The sequence below is a fragment of the Cyprinus carpio genome, chromosome B3 (genome assembly GCF_018340385.1).
Source record: "Cyprinus carpio isolate SPL01 chromosome B3, ASM1834038v1, whole genome shotgun sequence".
Taxonomy (NCBI): Eukaryota; Metazoa; Chordata; class Actinopteri; order Cypriniformes; family Cyprinidae; genus Cyprinus; species Cyprinus carpio.
The window spans coordinates 32,113,760-32,136,951 of record NC_056599.1 but is presented as its reverse complement, the minus strand read 5'-3'; the positions used below and the strand labels follow the sequence as shown (position 1 = coordinate 32,136,951).

General features: G+C 36.3%; 1 protein-coding gene across 1 annotated transcript; it reads right to left on the bottom strand.

The window, feature by feature from the left end:
* Positions 1-1,437: 1,437 nt before the first annotated feature.
* Positions 1,438-22,415, bottom strand: tbc1d16 (TBC1 domain family, member 16). Its single transcript, XM_042720814.1, has 12 exons — positions 22,258-22,415; positions 18,146-18,352; positions 16,617-17,028; positions 10,080-10,268; positions 9,428-9,575; positions 7,943-8,107; positions 7,597-7,745; positions 4,845-4,979; positions 4,108-4,294; positions 3,836-4,015; positions 2,555-2,701; positions 1,438-2,287 (listed from the first exon to the last, which is right to left on the bottom strand). The coding sequence occupies exons 2-12, from the start codon at positions 18,318-18,320 to the stop codon at positions 2,021-2,023; spliced, it is 2,154 nt and encodes a 717-aa protein (XP_042576748.1). The 5' UTR covers positions 18,321-18,352; positions 22,258-22,415; the 3' UTR covers positions 1,438-2,020.
* Between the last annotated feature and the right edge of the window lie 777 nt (positions 22,416-23,192).

Below are 23,192 nucleotides of genomic sequence, written 5' to 3'. Positions count from 1 at the left end.
ATATGCATTGCTAAGAACTTCCTTTGGACAACTTTAAATGTGATTTTCTCAATATTTAGTTTTTTTTTTTTTGCCCCCTCAGATTCCAGATTTTCAAATAGTTGTATCTCGGTCAAATATTGTCCTATCCCAATAAAGCATACATCAAAGGAAAGATTATTTACTCAGCTTTAATGTGATGTATACATCTCAATTTCAAAAAATTGACACTTAAGACTGGTTTCGAGGTCCAGGCCAGGGTCATATATTATGCATGCTAGGCCTAGTTGCCAGTGTCATGTAAACACTATGCGTACACACAAAACGCATAACATTTTCACAAATTTGTGTATTTTGAAGTAGACACGGAGAAGATACTTACACTTTAAAACCCGTTTTCAGGATCCACCCAAGTCATGCAAGTGAATGACCAAAGTGCATAATATGCGATTTTAGGGGCAGCACCTCACAAACTGGATATCATCCACACTTAATTTAACATGGCGCCTGGTTTCGGTTACAAAACGTGAATGTTGCGCATTTTGGAAGCACCTGAGCGCTGCATGCCAGGTAAATCTTGATGAGAATTTAAACTTGAATAAAAATAATAAAATAAATTAAACTTTTAATATGTCTCAAAACCTTCCTTAATTTTTTTTCGTTGCTTGGTTTCACCACCTTGTGTTTCACTTTTTTAAACGCAAAAACATGCTTAATTGGGCTCAAACAAACATCCTTTACATGCGTCACAAGGTGTTGCTATAACAGTTGATGAGTAAGTAGATATCCTCTCTATATAAAACAACCGCGTAATCAGCAAAGCTTTGATGCATAAAAACATCACCGTAAAGCAGCCGGCAGATAAGCTACCGCAAATGGAAAGTGGCTCTCCTCTTAATAATTTCACATGCATGTCGTCATCCCCAAACCCTTTCTAGATCCCTGTGCCGTGCCTCAGAGAGCAGCCCATTCGCCTAATGACTAGCGAAAGCCCATAATGCCTGTCACTGGAGGAGACCGCGTATTGAGAGGCAGAGCTGGTATTAAACGAGTCTAATGTTACCTTTTGAAAGCAATTTGCCGATATCTACCTTTTAAAGAGGCTCTGGGGAAGCGCAAAGACGCCAGGCACCTTCTCGTTCACGCGCGCTCAAGCACGGTGTCTAATCTCTGAGAGCGCGCTCTAATCACCAGATCAACTAATTAAAGTCAAACTCCCTCTTGGGTTGAAAAAAAAGGGGAAAAAAGTTCTGGAGAAGAAGATTAAGACCTTCTGCTACAGCTGCGGGTTTTACCACATCAACACGGACACAATATTTCACAACAAATACACATAAATGCTGATTTAACAGATAGGCCTATATTAATGCTAAGTTGGTGAATTTAATAATTAACATGTTGAAATAATAATCGCCAGATAGCATCAATTTTAATTTGAAAAAAAGTAGCCTAAACATGTCAGATAATAGCATCAATTTTAATTTCACATTGACTTCAGGATCTTCAAGGAGTCTACATAAGAGGAAGATCTTCTCCGATCTCTATATCATCATATTTATTGTGAGGATATGAAAGGCATAAATGATCATAAAACAACGTTTTGATGTCAGAGGGCCAGTGATAACAGTATCCCACTTCATTTTGGCTGATTGTTTGATTTCATAGATGAGAACTGCACGAAAAAATAAATGCAAAAAATGCAGTAAAACACAAACAAACAGAAACTGTGCTAACAAACCAAACACAAACGCTAACACATGCATAAATTGTCGATATATAAAAAAAAACCCAAAAATATTCAGAGATGTCAGTTTGCAAGATGTGACTTCATGAAAAATGGATGAAGACTTAGTCTTGATTGTTTGTGATAATTTTACTTGTGAATTATTGATGAAACACAAGTTGATGAAGTTCCTCAACCTCTAAAAGAGGGTGTCAACATTGGTACCCTTTATGCACGAGGCAGTGATTCATACCAGACGTTGAGTACGGCTCAGAGGCTAAGCCTTATGGGTATCGGGCTTCCCGAGGCGTGCTCGAGTCAGGAGTGCTTGCGGAAAGTGAAAATGTCTCGTGTCTTGGAGCCCCTCTTGCCCTCGTTGGGCTGGTTGGGGCTGGGTAAAGGTGGGCTCTCGGGGGTGGCGGTGCCTCCATAGGGGCAGCTCTGAGAGTCGGGATGCTCTCCGGAACATTCTATGGCCGGGATGTAACGGCTGTCCCACATCCCTGGCCCGCACAGTTTACACAGGTCATGCAAGCTGCAGGGGACTCTGGGAAGAAGGCGGAACTGATAGAGCAGGCTACGTGCCTAGGATTAGAGACAAAGAGAAAGAAAGAAAGATGGACTGAGAACAGCTTGTTTGTATCAGGATCTCTACGGTACAATTCTGATTTTGAGAAATGTTTCTCCAGAGATGACGGCATGTTTGGCATGCTAACTTTTGTTGCTGTAAGAAAACTACGTTTTGTATGCAGCGCTAGAGAGATGCATCACTTCTGGATGACACAAAGACACAACATACATAACCATGAGGAGCTCTGTCAGCGGTGTGTGTGTGTGTGTGTGTGTTCATACCTTCCTCAGCACCAGCTCTCCATTCATGTGCATGGAGAGGTTACTAAAGTGCAGCAGCATTTGATCTGTAGCGAGCTGCTGCTCCGTGACATCTTCGCCGTACAGCACGATGATGGCCACACACAGGAACAGGTGGAAGTAGTCCGTCTGTCACAGAACATACACACAAAACATATAACTGCATCCTTAAAACACACTGAGCCAGAACAGCCAATGCAGTGACAGATTCTATAAGCTAGACCAATCGTGAAGGCCAAATGAATGCATATAGAGCCAATTAAAAAGCAGTAAATGTTGATATGCAAATGAGGGGGGGCAACGAAGAGACAAACCACTTTGCTCCCCAAGATCACCTCGTTATTACCATGCCAATGTATGCAAATGGATTCTGTGGAAACCTGAATAATTAGCATCTCATCTTCATTAGACACTCTGCAGATCCTTAAAGTGATACAAACACCCATTCGTTTATTTAAATGGGGAAAAATTAGCATCTATCCAGCGAAAGTGCATTTAAGGAACAACTTCGTTTTGGTTTCCATGGCTTCAGAGATTTCTACATCATGCATCGGTTTGAACTTTCACCCAAAATCTGCTTGATTTTTTCTAGTAAGAACACTTAATATGTAAAAAAAGAATAAAGGAAGTCAAAAAGAGAAATAAACTTCTGCAGTCATACACAGTCAATTTCCATTTCTTTTCAAAGGAGAAACCAACATTAACACAAAACCACACGACATTTAACCTATGAAGGCTTTTCAGAAATATCTACATATGAATGCAAATTTTTATGTTCTGTAATGAATCAGTATGTGAGCAAATGAATGACTAAATAAATAAATATCAATAAACACTAAAACAGCAGCCAGAATATTTTTTTAAAAACTCACTTTTTGTGTTCCACTGAAGAAAATCTTTAAAAAAAAAAATTCCCAAAGGTAATGTTATGAAGAAGAAGTTGAAACAAGGCAGCTGTAATGTTTTACGTCATATGCCATTATTTTCCAGCAAAAGTGTTTGTGACCACAAACTTTTAAACAGCACTGTATAATACACAGCTAAAAATAAAATGAGAACATTTACAGGGCAACTAAAAAGTGAATCAACAGCTTAACCTACAAAAACAATTTAGAGTAACAGTTCAGGATAATATTAGTTTATGGTGCATCGTAACTTATACCCGAGTCATATTTGGTGAACAAATACTTCATGCAGAAGCACCAGTTTAAACCTGAAATAAAGTTCATTTAGACATAATGAAGCCCAGTGAGCGTGTTGTACCTGATAATGTGCCCAGCAGGCCTCCCACATGCGCAGGGCTTCAGCATCAGGGAACTCGCGCTTGAAACACAGAAGAACCCAGCGGTGGCAAAACAGCAACTGAAGGCCGTCCTCACCCAGCCGGGTCAGATGCTGGTGGAAGCGAGGCAGCATCAGCCGCAGGAGCTCACGCAGGTACATCTGGACACACACGTACACATAACTATAGCAAATAACACGCTAAATAAAATATTAACAACAACATTTACACCATGATGAGATGTCCTCCTCACCAGCTGCCTCTCCATATCCTCATCTCTAGGAGAGCTGATGAAGATGGTGTTCTCCATGAGACCCACGAAGCACCAGAACGTGTCGCTCTCGTCCTGGATCTCGGTCAGAAGAGGAGCCACCAGGTCGGACATGCCCTGGCAGTAGCCCATGTCTGAGTTAAACACGGCGTAGTTCAACAGGATACGTCTGGGAGACAAATGGACAACTGGAACTTTGGGAAACCTTATAAATAATTAATCATGTATAAAAAAAATAACACACTGGCTTTTTGCTGAATGAATTAATATTTTGTTTTATTAATGGAATGGCACAGATTTATATCATAACACACTGAAATAGCCATAACCAAAGGAGAAAATACTCATCTATACTCAAACTATCTAAACTCATCTATAACCACAGTGGCCTCAAAATGGTATTTGAATAAAAAATGTATGAATGTCAATTCAATTAGATAATAATAATAAATAATGTATTAATTATAATATAATTTATATAAAAAAAATTATAAGTATTGTTATGTTTAATTAAAAGTAATATTTACAATAATATGATTATTATATATTTATTATAATATACTATAATGGACATTTTAATTGTGATTTAGCAGCTTACATTTTTTTCAATTTTCAGTTTTTTTTTCAGATAATAATAATTAATATAAATAATTAATTGATTTAATATTAGGAAGAGTGAAATATGTTTGGTTGAGTGTCAATGATTATGTTTCTCTAACCTCATGATTTCTACATTGGGGTTGTTCTCTCCTCTAAAGAACATGTTGCTTCGATCAGTTCTGACAACATCTTTATCAACAGTGAACTGCACCTTCCTCCAGAACTCACTGTGCTGCTCTGGACTCATGGACAACCTGAGGAGGGAAACAGAGAAACTGAAAAGATGAGAGGAGGACAAGTCAAGACAAGAAAGCACATAACAGAACAAAAAAATACAATACAAATACAATAACATTAAATATAAAATATGAATGCAAAAAAAAAAGAAATGAAAGAAAAGAACAAAATTAGAAAAAATGAAAAGACAAAGTGAAAAAAAAAGACACAGAAAGAAAGAAAATAAGTGGAAAAAAGAACAGAACAGAACATGAAGCACCAGGTCACATTCCCCTCGTGAAGCAGGGCAGTCCCTCTGGCTGTAGACACTCTCATAACAAGCAGGTGGGATTTCATTAACACTGTTTGTTTTGCTGGAATTGATGCCAGACCTGATGCAACCTCATGTAAGTGTTTCGAGACCTGTGTTTGTGTGAAGTATTCCCGCATCGCTCTCTGACTCCCCCTCTGGCCCCTCAGAGCGCTCACTGCTCAGCAACACCCTTCACACACACACACACACACACACACACACACACACACACACACACACACACTACCAACCTATTCATTACTAAAACACCAACAAAATAATCACTGCAAGAGTCGAACAGTGTCGACATTATGGCCATAAAATACACTCATTCACTCACTCACTCTAACAACACTGAAATACTGCACATAATTTTATAGTAAGTATATATCATATAGTATAAGATTTTACTACTTAAAATATATATGGTATAAAACTTATGTGTTTTATTTTTCCCATATAGTTTTATTACATAAATCATAATAATTCTAATTACAATATATATGATAATATATATTCAAATAATTTAAAACATTTTTTTTTTTAAAATATAAATTTCTTTACTGTGGTAAAAAACACATCTCTACACACACACACACACAATGTAGTCTATTATTAAAATAACATAATCGCTGCAAGATAATAAGTCTTGACATTACTGTAATAAAATACATTGAAATACTGTACATATTTTTTCTTTTCCCATATTTTCTATGTAAATATTTTAAAATGTTTCACTTTTTTTTTTACAATATTTTTAAATATATATTTAGTCATTTTAATTTCTTCACTGTGTTTCATCTCTCTCCTTCACTGTTTCTATATAGAAACTGAATTTTACCACAGTAAAGAATTTTTTTGGTAATATTAATAATTAATTATAATAATTAATAGTAATAACAATAACTATTTTATGCACATCTGTATCAATATGAGGTTATTTTGTGTTTTGTGATTGACTAATAGCTAAAAGTAATACATTTAATTTTATTTTATTTAGTGATTTACTTACTATTTTTAATTTGAAAAAATTAAGTCTTTAAAAAACAATGTAATAAATTTTAAAAGCGCTGCAGTATGTGTACTACAGTGGCATTAGAAATAAAGCATGAAAATATGCTCAAATCTGAAACACAAGCAGTAGGCTTCATAAGAGCTCTATCAATGGCTTGACAAGGATTTAATTGATTAAGTTAATTATTTCCTCTGAAACTCATTAAACCACAGAGCGCATATATTTGCACACATATATTGATTGGCTATGACTCGGCTGCTAGAAAATCACTAGACTCACAGTGAGTAAAAAGACAGCACAGCCATGCAAGTAATACTCATTTTCAAAAGGCCATGCGATAAATATAGTTCTACCTACAGAGAAGGAAAAATGGACCTTTGTTGCCAAGACACATTTGAACAATTCTGGTTGTTGAAATAACGAAACTGACTATTTGCAGTCAAAAAGTGCTTAGCCAGACCTTTTTTTTATATAAAATTGATGCAGAGATATGAGTGAAAACAACAGCAAGCGGTTAAAGTGGTTAAAGGTGTATTTAGCCACTGCTACACTGATTTCATGTAATGATCCTGAGTCTCCGAGTGATTCACCAACCACAAACCCAAACACCATCTAGCTAACTAGAAAAGCTGGAGGATAAGCTAGCCAGATGTTTCACAACAGCTCAGTTTACATAACAAATCTCCAGTTTCAGACTCCAGAACTATCACATTTAGTAAACAACAGGTTATGCCAACCAGCCAATTCGAACAAAAGTGAGCAATCTAACAACTGGGTGTAGCTTGGTGTTTTTATCCTGGCATCAACAGAAGCGAGAGGAGAGACGAGCTAGCAATGACAAGTCGCAGCTCTCTGATACTAGCAGTAACAATGGTAACATCAGTGAAACGAACATGAATAAAACATTTTTTATAGGTTTTGAACTGATAGCGGTTAAATTAAATGTTAATCTTGGCAATGAAATTACTAATAAAAATGTTTAACAAAAAACATTGGTTTCATTTTCTCATTACATAAGTACAAAACCTATAATTTTTGGTGTTATACCCTGTGTGAGGTCAATTCAGAACGTTTGAGTCCAATGCGATAACATTTTTGGGAAAAAGAAAATCCTTCTGGGTCAAAATGACTGGAACATTAAAAGTTAAAATTGAAATAAATGCAAAAGACAACAACTGTAAAACAAATTTAAAATTAGTAACACTGGTTTTTCTCATTTTATTTGCCAAATATTAAAATGTAAAAGGGAAAGCATGGCAGACTACTATGGTTGAAGGAAAATGGGTGTGGAACTGGCTTCTAGATCAGCACTAGTCTCTCCACGAACCTCCTCTGCTGGATCTCCTGGTACTCCACACGCTTCTGCAGTCGCCAGGCTTCCCGCTCTTCAGACGTGGAGTCGTAGCTGTAGTAGTGCAGCAGGAAGGGCCACACTTCACCACGGATGGATGGGTCAACGCCCCCGAAGAAGATCGCCTGAGAGAACAAAGACATTGTGTCGGCTCTCAGAATAAATCACATCATAAAAAAACCTCTATGACCTTAATGCACATTCCAGACAAATATCGCTACAACAAGAGCCATAATGCCATTCAAATATAAAGCACTGAAAAGACCAACTTCGACAAGTAATGCTGATTCTTATTTGATTGACGGCTGTCAGTCAGACTGACCTTCCTGAGCTTGTACTCCTCCACCACCTGTCCGTTGTTATTGAGATGCCGGAGCCAAGAGCTGACGTCCAGCCGTCGATACAGACGCTCCTCTGGGTGCATCTCAGCAGACGGTAACGTGGGTCTACGGATAGAAAACTGCATACATGACTTCTCATCCGACACCTGGAGCGGGAAGAGGGCGATACAGGACAGGAAAACACCGCATGAACAAGATTTATATTTTAAAGACAACCATTTCGAAGGGAGCATAATTTGCTTTTTGGTTTAAAAGAATTTCTTAATATGAAATTCGAATGGTATGAAAATTAAGAAATTGAAATCTACACGATAATACACACTATACTCATTGTCACGCAGTGCTGATGTTGTTAAAATTAATAATTTGAGAATAAAGTATAACAATAATAACCATAATTTGCATGGTTTGATGTGATATGAGCTAACCGATCTTTAGATTAATTCACAATTGGTAGCGCTATTTATAGTAATGCATTTTTCCTCAGTTGGTCTGAACAAACGTGGCAGACTTCTTACTTGTTCAGATGACAATATTCGGTGAAAATGCTTATTTGGGTCATACAGTCTATGGACTGCACCTTTAAAGGGATACTCCACCCCAAAATGAAAACTGTCATTAATCACTTCATTCGTCTTCAGAACACAATTTAAGATATTTTGGATGAAAACCGGGAGGCCTGTGAGTGTCCCATAGACTGCAAGGTCCATAAAAGATATGAAAGTCGTCATCAGAATACTCCATCTGCCATCAGACGTGCAATCTGAGTTTTATGAGCATACACAGCATATGGTGAAATGGAGAGACACAGAGGAGACAGTTGACAAAGGAATTGTTGAATAAAGTCATTATTTTGTTTTCTTCGCTTACAAAAAGTGTTCTTGTCACTTCATATAACCCAGATTGCACATCTTATGGCAGATGGAGTATTATGACGATGACTTTCACACCGTTTATGGACCTTGATACTGTTATTTACTTGGCAGTCTATGGGACAGTCACAGGCCTCCCGGTTTTCATCCAAAATATCTTAAATTGTGATGATTGTCTAATCAAGATAACAAAATATGGCAGTCACACATCGGGCACAAGCACAGAATCTGCTGCATCTACGACAAACTCTCAGGTTATCACACACACACACACACACACACCGGACGTGTCGTGTCACTTTCAATTCAAGCGGCAGTCTAAAACGGTTAATTTAATCACCAAATGGGAAAAAGTTTACTTCAAGAATGAACAAATCAGAATAGATGAGTTTGAAGTTCAGCTGTGCAGCGGACCAACATTTCCAGCAATTAACTGTTTTTTGATCAAATGAGCATAAGAGAAACTTCTTTCAAAAACATTCAAAAAATCTTACAGACCCCAAACTTTTGAGCATTAGTGTGTAAGAGAGTGTAAGAGTGTGTGTCTTGCATATAAATGTGTTAAACTGATGAATGGTGTTAGACTCTCCAGACCTGGTCTTTGAGCTGCGTCTCCCTGCAGCATTTCCACTGCTGAAACACCTCGGCCAGTTTATCCAGCCCCGCGTGGTGGAAGTGAAGGATCTTGTACTGGCTCTCTCTGCTGGCGATGACCAGCTGGCCACAGGTACAGGCCTCATCGCTGGAACACACACATGAAACACAACACACTTTCACAGGGCTGGAGATCAAGCAGAAAATGAACAGTGATACGAGTTCACTAAAACATCAGGATGTGAGGAAGTTATGATGATTTCTATATTGTTGCACTGACTTTTTCTCAGTAATGCTATTTGTTATATTGCATTTCCTCTTCATAAAAGGACTATTAATGCATATTTTCCATAAACCACAGAAACATTAGATTTTTATACACACCACAGAAATATTTTAATATCTTGAACAAAATCAGCCTGAGGTTAAGGAATAATAATTTATATCTTGCAGCTATAGCTATAACTAAACTTCCTAAAATGAGAGCAGTAATGTAATATAAAGAGGTGAATTAAATATATGAGCTGTTTCATAAAACAGAGTCTTATGAAAAAGATTTAACACAACATATTAAAAACAACTGAAAATAAAAACAAATCAAGATGTATGGATATTGAAATAAACTCTGGACTCTTATAGGATCCCATCTGACCTGAAGAAGAGACGCAGTGACCTCATGTGACCCAGGTCAACTCTGAACACCCCACATAGATGCTCTAAAGCCATGACTTTCTGCTGCTCCTCCCAACGAACTCCCTGTGATTGGCTGCTTTCAGAGGGGGCGTGGCTGTCCAGACTGGAGGCGGAGCTTGCAGAGTGAGCCATGGGTTCATCGCACTCCCTAAAATAATATTATCTATAAAAATATATATAAAAAAAAAAACTAAAAAAAAAAAATACTAAATTGGTGATAGATGAACACTGCTTGAGAGCATTTTCTTTATTTTTCTATATTCTGTAAAGCTGCTGTGGAACAATGTGTATTCAGTTTGGTTCATATTTATTTGTATAGCGCTTTTCACAATACATATTGTCTCAAAGCAGCTCTACAGAAAATGAATGTTTCTACATTAGAGTTAGGAGTGATCTGTTATCAGAGGTGACTGTACATATGGCAGAAATGTACAGATTATACAAATCATGCAGTTAGTTAATGTCACACTTTCATTTATGCAGAAACAGTAAACATATTAAATGCAATTATTACATGATGATTACAAAAAAGGAAATACGCAAGTTTTGGCAGTGTATTGTAAAAAGTGCTATATAAACCAACTGAACTGAAATTTAAGGTGGAATCCACAATTATCTCATTATTTTTGCAATTACATTTGGTGTCAATAATGCAGAAAAATGTCATTTGCAACCCACCTAACTCTTGTAATACAATGCATTCATGAATAAAACTGGATATTAAATGAAAAGGAATTGGGGATTGATTGGACTGTGAAATTACATGCAAGAATTGATTGAAAATTTGCTAAAACAAAGCCTAAATGGATATTAAAATATTAACCAAAAAGTCATTTCAGATATGAAATCAAAAGATAAGATAACACTTTTTCTTTAAAATAACACTGAATAATTAGACCAGAAATGTGTATTAAATATTAATTTAATAGAGAAAAAACAAAACAAAACACACACACACAAATAAAATGTAAAAAAATAATAAGAAAAACACACAAAAAAAAAAAAAAAAATAAAAATACAACTCAAAAACAAAACCAAAAGACAATATCTTTACAAATAAAATGTAAAGTTTATGTAAAAATACAACTCAAAGCCAATTTCATTTGAGTAGAGTTTTCTATCAAGTTAATTAACTGTTATCTAACTGAAGCCCTTTATAAGCTCTACATGACAGCTTAATTCAGCTGCTCTCTCTACTGTAAACCTGCACATCAATTCATTCGTTCTGCCCTGTGTCTTTAGTGTGAAACTCAGCGACAGCTGGAGGTATGGATACGCGCATGTGTGAGAGAGGACACTGGAAGTGAAGAGGAATGAGAGGAATGCTGGAAGGTTATTGTGCTTGCAGGAGCCGAGCAGAGACACAAATCAAGCAGCCTGGCAGCCAATTTCCCCTGACAGCCCTCCTCTCTCTCTCGCTGTGAGCGTATCTCCCTGTAACTGTCTCTCGACCGCTCATGTAGCCAGAGCTGTAACCTGAACCGTGGGACCTCTGCTTCTCTCTCACACTTGTCTTTTTCTCTAACGGAGCACATCTAACTGGCCAAAAGCACCTCCAGACACGTCCCCTGTCACAGATCCACTGTGGGAGCCAAGGTTTATGGGTCATGTGGTATTTGAGAGGTCTCTCGGAGTCCACACTACAGCAGGATCACACACATGAGGCCATATGGCGGGCTGAGGCCGTGACAGACAGCGCACGGTGCAAAGTTACATCTCATGTTCTTTACAGACCCTTGTTTTCTATTCTGTGAGCCTAACAGTGGCTTTACGAAAAAGGAACAATAAGGTGACCAAACTGAACTAACCAACTAGATGGACAGCTAGAAGTTAGTTGGTTCATGGGTTAGATGGTTGGACGGATAACCACATAGATGTTTATTACAAAATGAACTAACCAACAAGATGATAAAGTTAGCTGATTGATTGGTTAGTTAGTCAGGAACATAGATAAACATCTACCCATATAGATGTTAGTTAAGAACAGGAAAAAATAAGGCAACTAAACTGAACTAACCACACTGAAAAACAATTATTCATTGTTTTTTTTTTTTTTTTTTTTTCATAATAAAATTCATGCAATCAATTTATATTAGCTACATTTAAATAAACAAATTTAGCTGACTAACTTTCAACATGTTATTTATTTATTTTTTTTTTAATTGTAGCTAAAACAAATTGTTTGAAATCACTTACTTTAAAATTCAGTATAATTTTTTTTTCCGTTCAACTAGATGTACAGCTAGAAGTTAGTTGGTTCAGTGGTTAGTTGGTTGGATGGATAGCCCCATTAAAAAATTATAGTAACTGAACTAACCAACTATATGGATAAAGTTGGTTAATTAGTTAGTTCGACACAGAGGCACAAAGATGTTAGTTAGGAACAGGAGACAGTAAGGTAAATGTACTTAACTAACCAACTAGATGGATAAAGTTAGTTGATTGATTGGTTAGTTAGTTAGGAAGATAGATATGGTATACCCATATATATGTTAATTAAGAACAGAAGAAAATAAGGTAACTAAATGGAACCAACTAGATGGACAGATAGAAGTTAGTTGGTTGAATGGTTAGATCAATAGTTCAATAGATGGATAGCCACATAAATGTAGCAACAGGAGAAACATGAGGAAAATGGTAACTAAATTGAACCAACCAAATGGATAGATGTAAATTAGTTAGTTGATTGGTTAATTAGTTGGATAGATTGATGAATAACTACATAGATGTTTGCTAGACAGAAAAAATATAAAATAAGGTGACTAAACTCAACTAAACAACTATGGACAGAGAGAAGTGGTTAGATGGTTGGATGGGTAGCTGGCCACACAGATGTTTGTTAGGAACAGGAAAAATTATGGTTACTGAAATAACCATCTAGATGGATAAAGTTAGTTGGGTGCTTGGTTAGTTAAATGGACAGGTGCGGATATGTTAGTTAGGAGCAGGATAAACCGTAGAAAGTAACGTACATGTACAAAACTACAACTAGATGGATAAAGTTAGTTGGTTTACTGGTTAGTTAGCTAGATAGATAGATAAATGTATACTCCATATAGATGTTAGTTAAGAACAGAGGAAAATAACTAAAGGTAACTAAACTGAACTTGCAAACTAGATGGACAGATAGAAATTAGTTGGTTGAATGGTTGGATATTTCAGTTGATGGATAGCCACATAAATGTTAGTTAGGAACAGGAGAAACATCTGGAAATAAGGTAACTAAATTGAACCAACCAAATTAGTTATCGGTTATTGGTTAATTAGTTGGATAGATGGATGAATAGCCACATAGATGTTTGCTAGGAACATGAGAAAAAAGATAAAGTAAGGTGACTAAACTGAACTAACCAACTAGATGGACTGATAGAAGTTAGTTGGTTGATTAGTTAGTTAAACAAATGGTTGGATAGGCACAAAGATGTTAGTTAGGAACAGGAGAAATTAAGGTAACTAAACTGAACTAACCAATTAGATGGATAAGGTTAATTGATAGCTTAGTTAGATGCACAGATGAACAGCCACATATATGTTAGTAAGAAACAAGAGAGATGGGGGAAATAAGGGGACTAAACTGAACTAAGCAAATACATGGACAGACACAAGTTAGTTGGATAATCACATAAATGTTAGTTAGGAACAGAAGAAACATGAGAAAATAAAGTAAATTGAACCAACTAAATGTTTAGATAGAAATGAGTTGGTTTATTAGTTTGGTATTTGTAAAGATGGATATATACATATAACCACATCACTGTTAGTAAGGAACAGGACAAATACGAGAAAATAAATGTAAATAAACTGATGGACAGATAGAAGTTATTTGGATGAATGATTAGATAGCCACATAAATGTTAGTTAGGAACATGAGAATATAAGGTAACTAAACTGAACTACCTAGATGGACAGAAGTCAGTTGGTTGATTGTTTAGTTAGATAGATTGATGGATAGCCACATTGAGGACAGGAGAACAATGACAAAACAATACAGACACATAGATAGATAGTTAGATTCAGCTAATTAAATTTCTGTGTGGCCGGCCATCCATCAATCTGTGTTATTAGTGGTAACTCTGAGAGTTTGTACTAGTATGAGCTGAGGGAAATATTTCCAAGGACTGAACTCCCGCTGGAACAGACACTATCTCTCAGGGCCTGTTTATTACATCACACCGAAACAAATGCCCCAGAGCCAGAGCTGTCAAACACTGTTAACACATTACTATTACATCATCCTCAAGCAAAACATGACCTCAGTGGGACAGGATCTGCAGCTTTTCCACCTCCGCCATCCACTTCACCTCCAGTGTATTTTTGTAAACTCTGTTTTCTCGATTCACTTTAATGAAATGTAGACACAGACATATTGAAAAGTAAGCTAATTCCTCACACTAAGACGCCAGCCAGTCATAACAGAGAACATTTACATATTTCATATAATTCTAAAAAAAGACACAGGGTGGAAATGGTCATTAAAAACACCATAAAAAGGTTAAAAATGTGCTAAACCTTACATCGAGCCAAACCACGATAAGGGAGAAAAAGAAAAACAACATGAAGCAGGGAAAGTAGGCAAAAGCACATGTGTGAGAAAGCAAAGAAGGAAGAAAACTTAACAGGCAGAACAAAAAGAGAAGTCAAACATAAACACTGAAGGATCCAAAGAGGAAGTGGAAGTCAGAAAATAAATGGCAAAAAGCTGGCCAAAGAGAGCGTTCTCCACCCAAAGGAACCGAGCCGTTCATCACAGACTCAAGTCAAACACAAACCACTGATATTTATGATCCAATGGGCAGCTCATGTCCCGGCCTCACCCCCGCAGCCCAGGACATATAACAAAGGGAGGAAATCAAGCTGAAAGAGGGAATGCTAGATGAAGCAGCTGGGGGAGGGAATCTGTAGAAGATCACAGCCTGAGACTCTGGCTGCCAACCTGCTGAAAACTGCACTTCTCTGCTCTTTCTCTCTCATGCATATCGCCTTGTAATGTCTCCACCTTGTGTCCACAGTGGAGCATTACAAGTATCACATTCAGAGTGACCATATTTGACCTACACGAATATATTTGTTTACAAGTATACTAAATGAAAATACTTTGAAAAATTTTGGTAACCAAATAATTTGCTGGTAGCCATTTAATTTCATTATATGTAACCAAAATTCTACGATTAACTGTTTCGTAACCACATGAGTTCAAAATATATTTTGTGTTCTGCAGAATAAAGGATTGGAATAACATGAGGGTGAGTGTATGATGACAATTTTTGGGTGAATCCTTTATCCCTTTATCTAAGATGAATAAATGCTTAAATAAATGGGTGTGCAAATATAAAAATATATTGTTGCACAATGCATTCCATTTCACATACTATTATTTTAAAATGGCATGCAGTATATAATACTGTGTAGTATGCAGTAGCCATGTTGGTTGTGAAAAACTGTTGTTGGCAAAACCGCTCTATCATTACATCTGTGCTAACACTTATGAGAGATGGTCTGTGATCACAGGATGCTGTAGAGGTTCAGAACAGGAACACATGATGCTGTCTAATAAGGCATGCTGAGCTGATCTATGAATTATGAATAAGCTCTGAGCAGCTCCTCTTACTACACACAGACCTGCAGCAGCACAGCATGTACATGACAGACGCATGCTAACATTAACATCACTAAAAACACCTGCTGTAATGCAGCGCTACATATGCAACTTCAGATCAGACGGTTACATGGTCTAGCTATCAGCTACCATAAACTCACACTGCAGCTTCTGCCAAGTTTTTACTGTTTTACTACTGCGAAATCATAATATACACTACCGTCCAAACATTTGGGTTCTGTGAGTTTTTTTTATTTCTTTATTTTTTAAAAGAAATATTTTTATTCTGCAAGGATGTAGCAAATTGATCAAAAGTAAGAGTAAACACGTTATAAAAGATTTGATAAAAATGTTTTCTGCAAAACTAAGCAGCACATCTATTTTCAGCAGTGATAATAATAATAAATGTTTCTTAAGCAGTGGCATGCGAAAATTTGGGAACCCCTTGCAGAATCTGTGAAAATGTGAATCATCATCATCATCATCATCAAAAGATATTTTACATAAAATATGTTCATATTTAGTCCACAGTTATTAAAATAACCCCATTCAAAAGTTTGGGAAATCTTGGTTCTTAATACTGTGTGTGCTTACATATATACACATATATACATACATATAAATATACATATACACACACCCACACACACACACACACACACATATATATAAATAATTATTATTATTAATGTAATTATGAATTGAGATGAAAATGTCAATTGAGAATAAACAAATATAAAAAAAATCTAATAAACACACTTCACAAAATTCAATACAAACAATATAAAACAAAAAAAACAAAAAATAAAAAACAAAATAATAAAAAATAATAAAACGAGGACACATGGATACATTTAACTTCCCTGGCACATTTCTGTCAGGTGTGTGTGTTTATCTCACCTGCTCTCATTATCCAGGAAGACGGAGCTGCTGCTCTCTCCCAGAGCCTCGCTGACCGGCGACAGGCAGAAGGGCGAGGAGAAGGTGTCTGAGTCCGAGCCGAGGGTGCTGTCCCGACTCACCTCGTCCGCAGAGAGCTCGCACGAGCCTTCGTCACCCTCTTCCAAAAGCTGCTGGTTCTGCAGGGCTGGCTCCGGCCCCTCTTCATCCTCCTCTTCCTCGGGGGCGGGCGGCGGGCGAGAGTGGCTCCGGTGGGCTCGGCGGCGGGGGTTGCGGCGGACGGGTGAGCTTTCGGGCGTGATGTAACGGAGGGCCTCCTCATCCTGCCGCTGGATGCGAGAATTAGGCACCCAGGTGAGGATGAGGGTGGAGCCGAGGGTCTCGTCTTTCTCCAGGTGGACACAAAGGTAACCTGACGGAGGACACAGTCAGAAAAACTCAAAAACTGGCAGACTCTAAGCTGATTGGCTGGCTTCATGCAACTTGCCGGGGTCAGGGTGTGTTGGGGTTTTATTTGAGGCATGTTGTAGCAAGGTCAGCGGTAGACCAAAAAAAACTGTAATTTTACAGAATCTTTACTATCTTTACTGATCAGAACATTTCTGTTTTGTTTTTTTTAAGGCAAAAATACATTTAGATTAATACTATAAATACATTTTAAAATTAGACACAATTAGTGACAACTAACAGGAAAAAGCTTTATGTGAAATAATCAGACCTTATGAGTTTTGGACCAATAGAAAATCTGATCACTTACACTACCGTTGCAAAGTTTAGGGTCAGTATGATTTTTTTTAATGAATTAATACTTTTATTCAACATGGATACAGCAAATTGATCGAAAGTGACACAAATTATTTAAGATGTTACAAAACATTACTATTTTATAAATTCTGTTCTTTCAAACCTTCTGCTTATTAAAGAATTCTGGGGGAAAAAATGTATCATGGTTTCCACAAAAATATTTAGCAGCTGATTATGCTGAAAAATCAGCTTTGCCGTCACAGTAATAGAAAATAATAGAAACATTTTACTGTTTTTTGAACAAATAAATGCAGATTCTTTGAAGAAAAAAAAAAGGCTCAACAAAATGGACTTTTCATACTGGGGAAAAAAAACAAAAAACAAATCAATAAATAAAATACGTTTTCATTTGCTCTGCCAACATTTTTACTAGTGTGAATAATCCATTATTTTTATATATTTATGTAAATTCATATTTATATCTATTTTTTTTTTTTTTTACAAATATTTATATTTTTCAATCATGTTTTTTTTTTTTTTTTTTTTTGGTATTCTATCTGTCATATTGTCTTATTCATGCTTGTACAGCACTTTGGTAAACACATGTTGTTTCTAAAAAAGTGCTTTATAAATAAAACAAAACTAAAACTTTAAATCCAAAAATTAACTTTTTTATTTAAGATAAAATAAAAAGAAAATCAGCAACAAACTGAAAGTTTTGAAGCTATAAAGTAACTCATAACAAGAATATCTTCAGTGTATTTCAGTTAATGGGTGTGTGGTACCTGGGTGATGCTCAGGCAGTCCGGGCACAGGTTCGGCCGGGTGAACACACACATTGTTCTTGGAGAAGATGATCTCTCCATCCAGCACGGTCCGTGATCCTCCCGTGCCCACGTTAAACGTCAAAAGGTCAGAGGCTTTGGAGGATGCACGTCGCAGGAGTCGACCGAATGACATCTCCTCCAGTGACCGCTCACTGCTCCCATCCTCTGAGAGAGAGAGACACAAATATAATACAAACAGAAATCAGAATATCATCTCATTTCGGGGGCTCATTTGTCAGCCACATACATCATTGAGGCAGTTTCATTTAAGAAAAGCAACGGTGATAAAATTGACCTAATTGATCTAATCATGACAACATATGAGTAAAAAATGAAAGTCACAGTCAGTCCATGTCACCTTCTTGAAACTAACAGCATGGTTGTGACTAAGCCACACACAGACACACCTTAAAACAAACAGACACACACAAATGTGCCAACTCACTCGCTGGAGGAACCCAAAGCTACAGCAACAGACGGAAGATTCAGCGTGCCAAATGTTAGAAGAAAACACCACGTTTATAAAACACTTTATGGTCCTTTTTTAACTGCCAAAGTCTTAATAATGTTTAAATGCTAAAGAGCCATTCAAGAAAAGGGCAACTTCACATGAGACTTCAAGCAGTGAATGCAGTGTGAAATGTTACATTTTTTATCGTAAACTACTTTAGACACAATTGTCTAATTCTACGTTCATTTTTTAGGACCTCATAAGTTGTGCTATAACTACTCCATGTTGTATTATTTTTTAAAAGCCCTAAATCCAAAGCATTCAACTTCAGCGTGCATCTCCTCTTGCTCTGTTTGTGCTACAGACATGCATGATTCCACAAATTCTTTTCTAAAAGCTAGAATACACAACACTTTGATCTGAACAGATTTTCAAACACTACTCATAATACACTTGTCAAATTCGTAAATATTTACAAAGAAAAAACAGCATCATATACTAAACTGAGAAGATGTTTGATATCTTCAGAGTCTGTGACAATCATAGTGCTGTCAAACAATTAATCGCATCCAAAATAAAAGTTTTTGTTTACATAATATATGATTGTACTGTGTGTATATATTCCGTATGTATAAATACACACACATGCATGTATGTATATATTTAAGAAAATGTGTTACGTTTATATATTAAATATATTTATATGAATATAAATATATACATGTAAATATTTTCAAAATATATACTGTATGTGTGTGTATTTATATACATAATAATATACACATATATTCTGTAAATAAAAACTTTTTGATTTTGGATGCGATTAATCGCGATTAATCGTTTGACAGCACTAGACTATCATACACTACGTGAATCGTGATTTTATATCAAATCTGTCAAATCAAAATCTGCTGACTGGCTCTGACTTTCGGTATCCAGTGTCAACAACAACAAATGTAAATTGGGGCAAAAATTTGAGCAAAAGTCATTGCAGAGTATATTCCAGCTTTAAGTGAGTAACTTGAGCCAGTAAGCAACTACACAGCAACCCTATCAGCCATATAGCAATATCATAAAAATCTGCTGTAAAATACTAGACAATTTTGTCATTTCGCAAGACTGTTTAAGTCCCATGAAAAAACACTAAAATGTGATTAAAAATGGTTTAAAATTTTTAAAGCATCTAAAACATATACATTCCCTTAAAGGAACGGTCCTTTTAATAGGGAAAATATCTCTTTGGTCATTTTTGAGCGAGATGCTAATGGTCTAATCTGATTCAATGATCTATGCTAAGCTAAGCTAAAAGTGCTACCGCCAGACCCGGAGATCAGCTGAATGGATTCGAAAACGGTAAAACTTAACTGTTTAACTCTAGGGGAGTTGGAAAATGAGCCTATTTTCAAAAATAGTGCAGTGTTCCTTTAAACACTGGTCTGTCACAGACTAAATGGAGGCTGAATAGATCAAACAAAAACTAAAGTTTTCAAACAATATCTTTTTTTTTTCTTCTTGAATTGAAGGTGCTAGTGCGCTGCTTCAGATCATTGCAGCCCAGTTTAACCCCTTGCTTGTCTTTGAACTGCCCTGCGAAAACACCAAAAGCCAATTTAAAAAGGGTTTTAAAATTCTAAAGCATCTAACACATACACATTCTCTTAGAAATCCATATTTTAACCTAAAAAAATGCATATCTGTCAACTACTCAAAAACAAATTACGCAACATTCACAGTCATCCATCAATCGTGACAAGAACTTCCTCAGGACGGATGTTTCGTTTCAGTCTTCCTCTTCTGTCTAGTGATTTCATTTTTTCCTGTCTTAATTAACGGTACCCAGCTCTTCTGGAATGGCATTGCTCATTTGTCCTGATTAGAGGTCAACTTCCCCTCACAAACCTGAGAACATGAATGTTTCTAATTGTGAAAAATTTGGCAATTATTATGGACAATAAAATAGTTTTAAGGCTGAAGAGGCTCATTAAGCAACCAGTGAACTTCCAAAAAGTTGTCAAAACAAATTAACACTATACTACTGAATTTAAGAGAGGAACAAGTTTGTCCAGTAAAGTCGCCTTAAAACATAGGAGCTCATCTTTCCTTCAGTTTTATGGTGACTATTCAGGTGGACGCATGGCTGCATGTATCATATGGCTGTAATTACAGAGTAAACACGCCATATGATTGCATAGCACTAGCAGACTCACAGGCCAAATCAGGCAAAAGTGAGCGTGTACTATCAGGAGCAGTGCACTAAGAAGAGAGTGTCAGCAGGAGAAGCATGTGTTGTTTCTTCTAGGAGCTGTCAGCACCGCTGCAATCTCTCGCTCTGGCAGACATCAAGCTCCATACAACAGAACAACAACTACTTCACCAGGAATGCACACGGAGGATAATCTGGCCTTCAATTATTGCCATTCAATCAAATATTCATTAAGTGCACAATAATATTAGCTCACTCAAAATTAAACATTCCCTCCAAAGATGTATGACTTCTATGTATGAAATGGCAGCACATTTGGTTGCATTTTATTTTGTAACTTGACTGGAACAGACAGCGAGAACCTGTCAGAAAAGCTCTGGGCAAATGTGTGTCACCTCTATCAGGGTCCATCACTGACTATGTGTAATGTTGGCTAATTAAATGGAGGCTGAATGGGTCTCCAAAAAATAAATAAATAAAAACAAAAAATAAATAAAATTAAAGCAACTGATCCCTGTAATGGAAAAAAAAATCCTTAAAACAGTTTTCACTAGAAATTGTAAAGTTTAATGAACAATTACAAAGAAACAGCATGTAACACACTGACTTAAATATTAAATTCTACAGTAGAAAGAAATTAAAACATACTCCAATCTTCTTAAAAAAATCTCTTTGGGCTTACTTTATATTGAATGCCTTTAACTACTATTTCCTAACACTACAATTAATAATTTGCTCCAATGCACTTATTGTGTAGATACATGTATTTGCAATGTACTTATAATAATTAAAACATACATACATATAACCTGGGACCTCTTATGGTGTTAAACAAATATAAAATAACATGCACGTGAGACAGAATTTTTTTTTTTTTTTCGTGAGAACTATCCCTTTAAGAAGTGTCAAAAATAATTTATTGGGGCAAAATTATATTAATCCCAATGGCAAAGTTATAAGTCTTTAGCAATAAACTGTGTTGTGTGCATGCCCTAACATAAATATTACAGCAGTTAAAAAAAAAGTTAAAATAAGAATAATATTTTATATATATATATATATATATATATAATATATATATATAGATATATTATATATATATATATATATATTATATATATATATATATATAATGTTCAGGCCTGTATCAGCTGTTTTGTCCTTTTGATCAGGGTGACTGACTTGTATCAGTATTGTATTTTAATGGACAACCCCTTTCGTCCCACTTTGAAGGGTCACGTATCTCGTTCGTGTGTGTGAGGATTGATTTCAGACGGAAGTCGTGCTGGCGTCCCGTTATATCTGTTGTACAGGGTGCACTGCTGTACCCATATGGGACGCCAACTAAACTACTTCCAATAATGACAGCCGTAGAAATATATCTATAATCGAAAAGCACACATGCAGCAGTCTTACCTTCAGCAGCAGAAACGATTACAGCCGTCGCTACACGTCCATATCAGAAGCGGCGCGTCCGATCCAGGCTACGGTGAATGACGCGCGTGTTTATCGGTGACACTTCACTCCGCACGCCGCGGCTGACGCCAGACTCGACGCTCCGCCCCACGACATTCCGCTGCTTCCGGAACGACGCTGCGCTTCCTCTGAACGCAACGCTCGAGGCAGGACATGGGTCCCGCTTATAATAATCTGTAGACGACAGAAAACATAAGATGCACAAGTTTCTGTTGTTAATGCGTTGGTATTTGCGTTTATAAAAAAAAGTGCATAAAAGTAAAAACACCTGAAACATGAAGAGATAACTTGCACAGACAAATTATACGAAATCAAAACTAAATCGTGTTCTCGAATTACTAAATTTTACATTACAAATGTATGTGTGACCCTGGATCACAAAACTAGTCATAAGGGTCTTTTTTTTTTAAAATTGAGATTTATACATCATCTGAAAGCTAAATGAATAAGCTTTCAATTACTGTATGGTTTGTTAGGACAATATTTGGCTGAGATATAACTATTTGAAAATCTGGAATCTGAGGGTGCAAAAAAATAATAATAATAAAAAAAAAATAATAAAAACAGAAAAATTATTGAGAAAATTGTCTTTAAAGTTGCCCCAATGAAGTTCTTAGCAATGCATATTACTAATCAAAAAGTTTTGATATATTTATGGTAGGAAATTTACAAAATATCTTCATTGAACGTGATCTTTACTTAATATCCTAATGATTTTAGGCATAAAAGAAAAATCATATGCATGTAGCTATATATTTATTTGTATAATGTAATGTTATAAGCAGAAGAAGACCAACAACAACAACAACAAAAATAATATTCTTATTCTTATTATTTCTCTGACATGTAAAATAAACCCTTGCTACATGTACTCC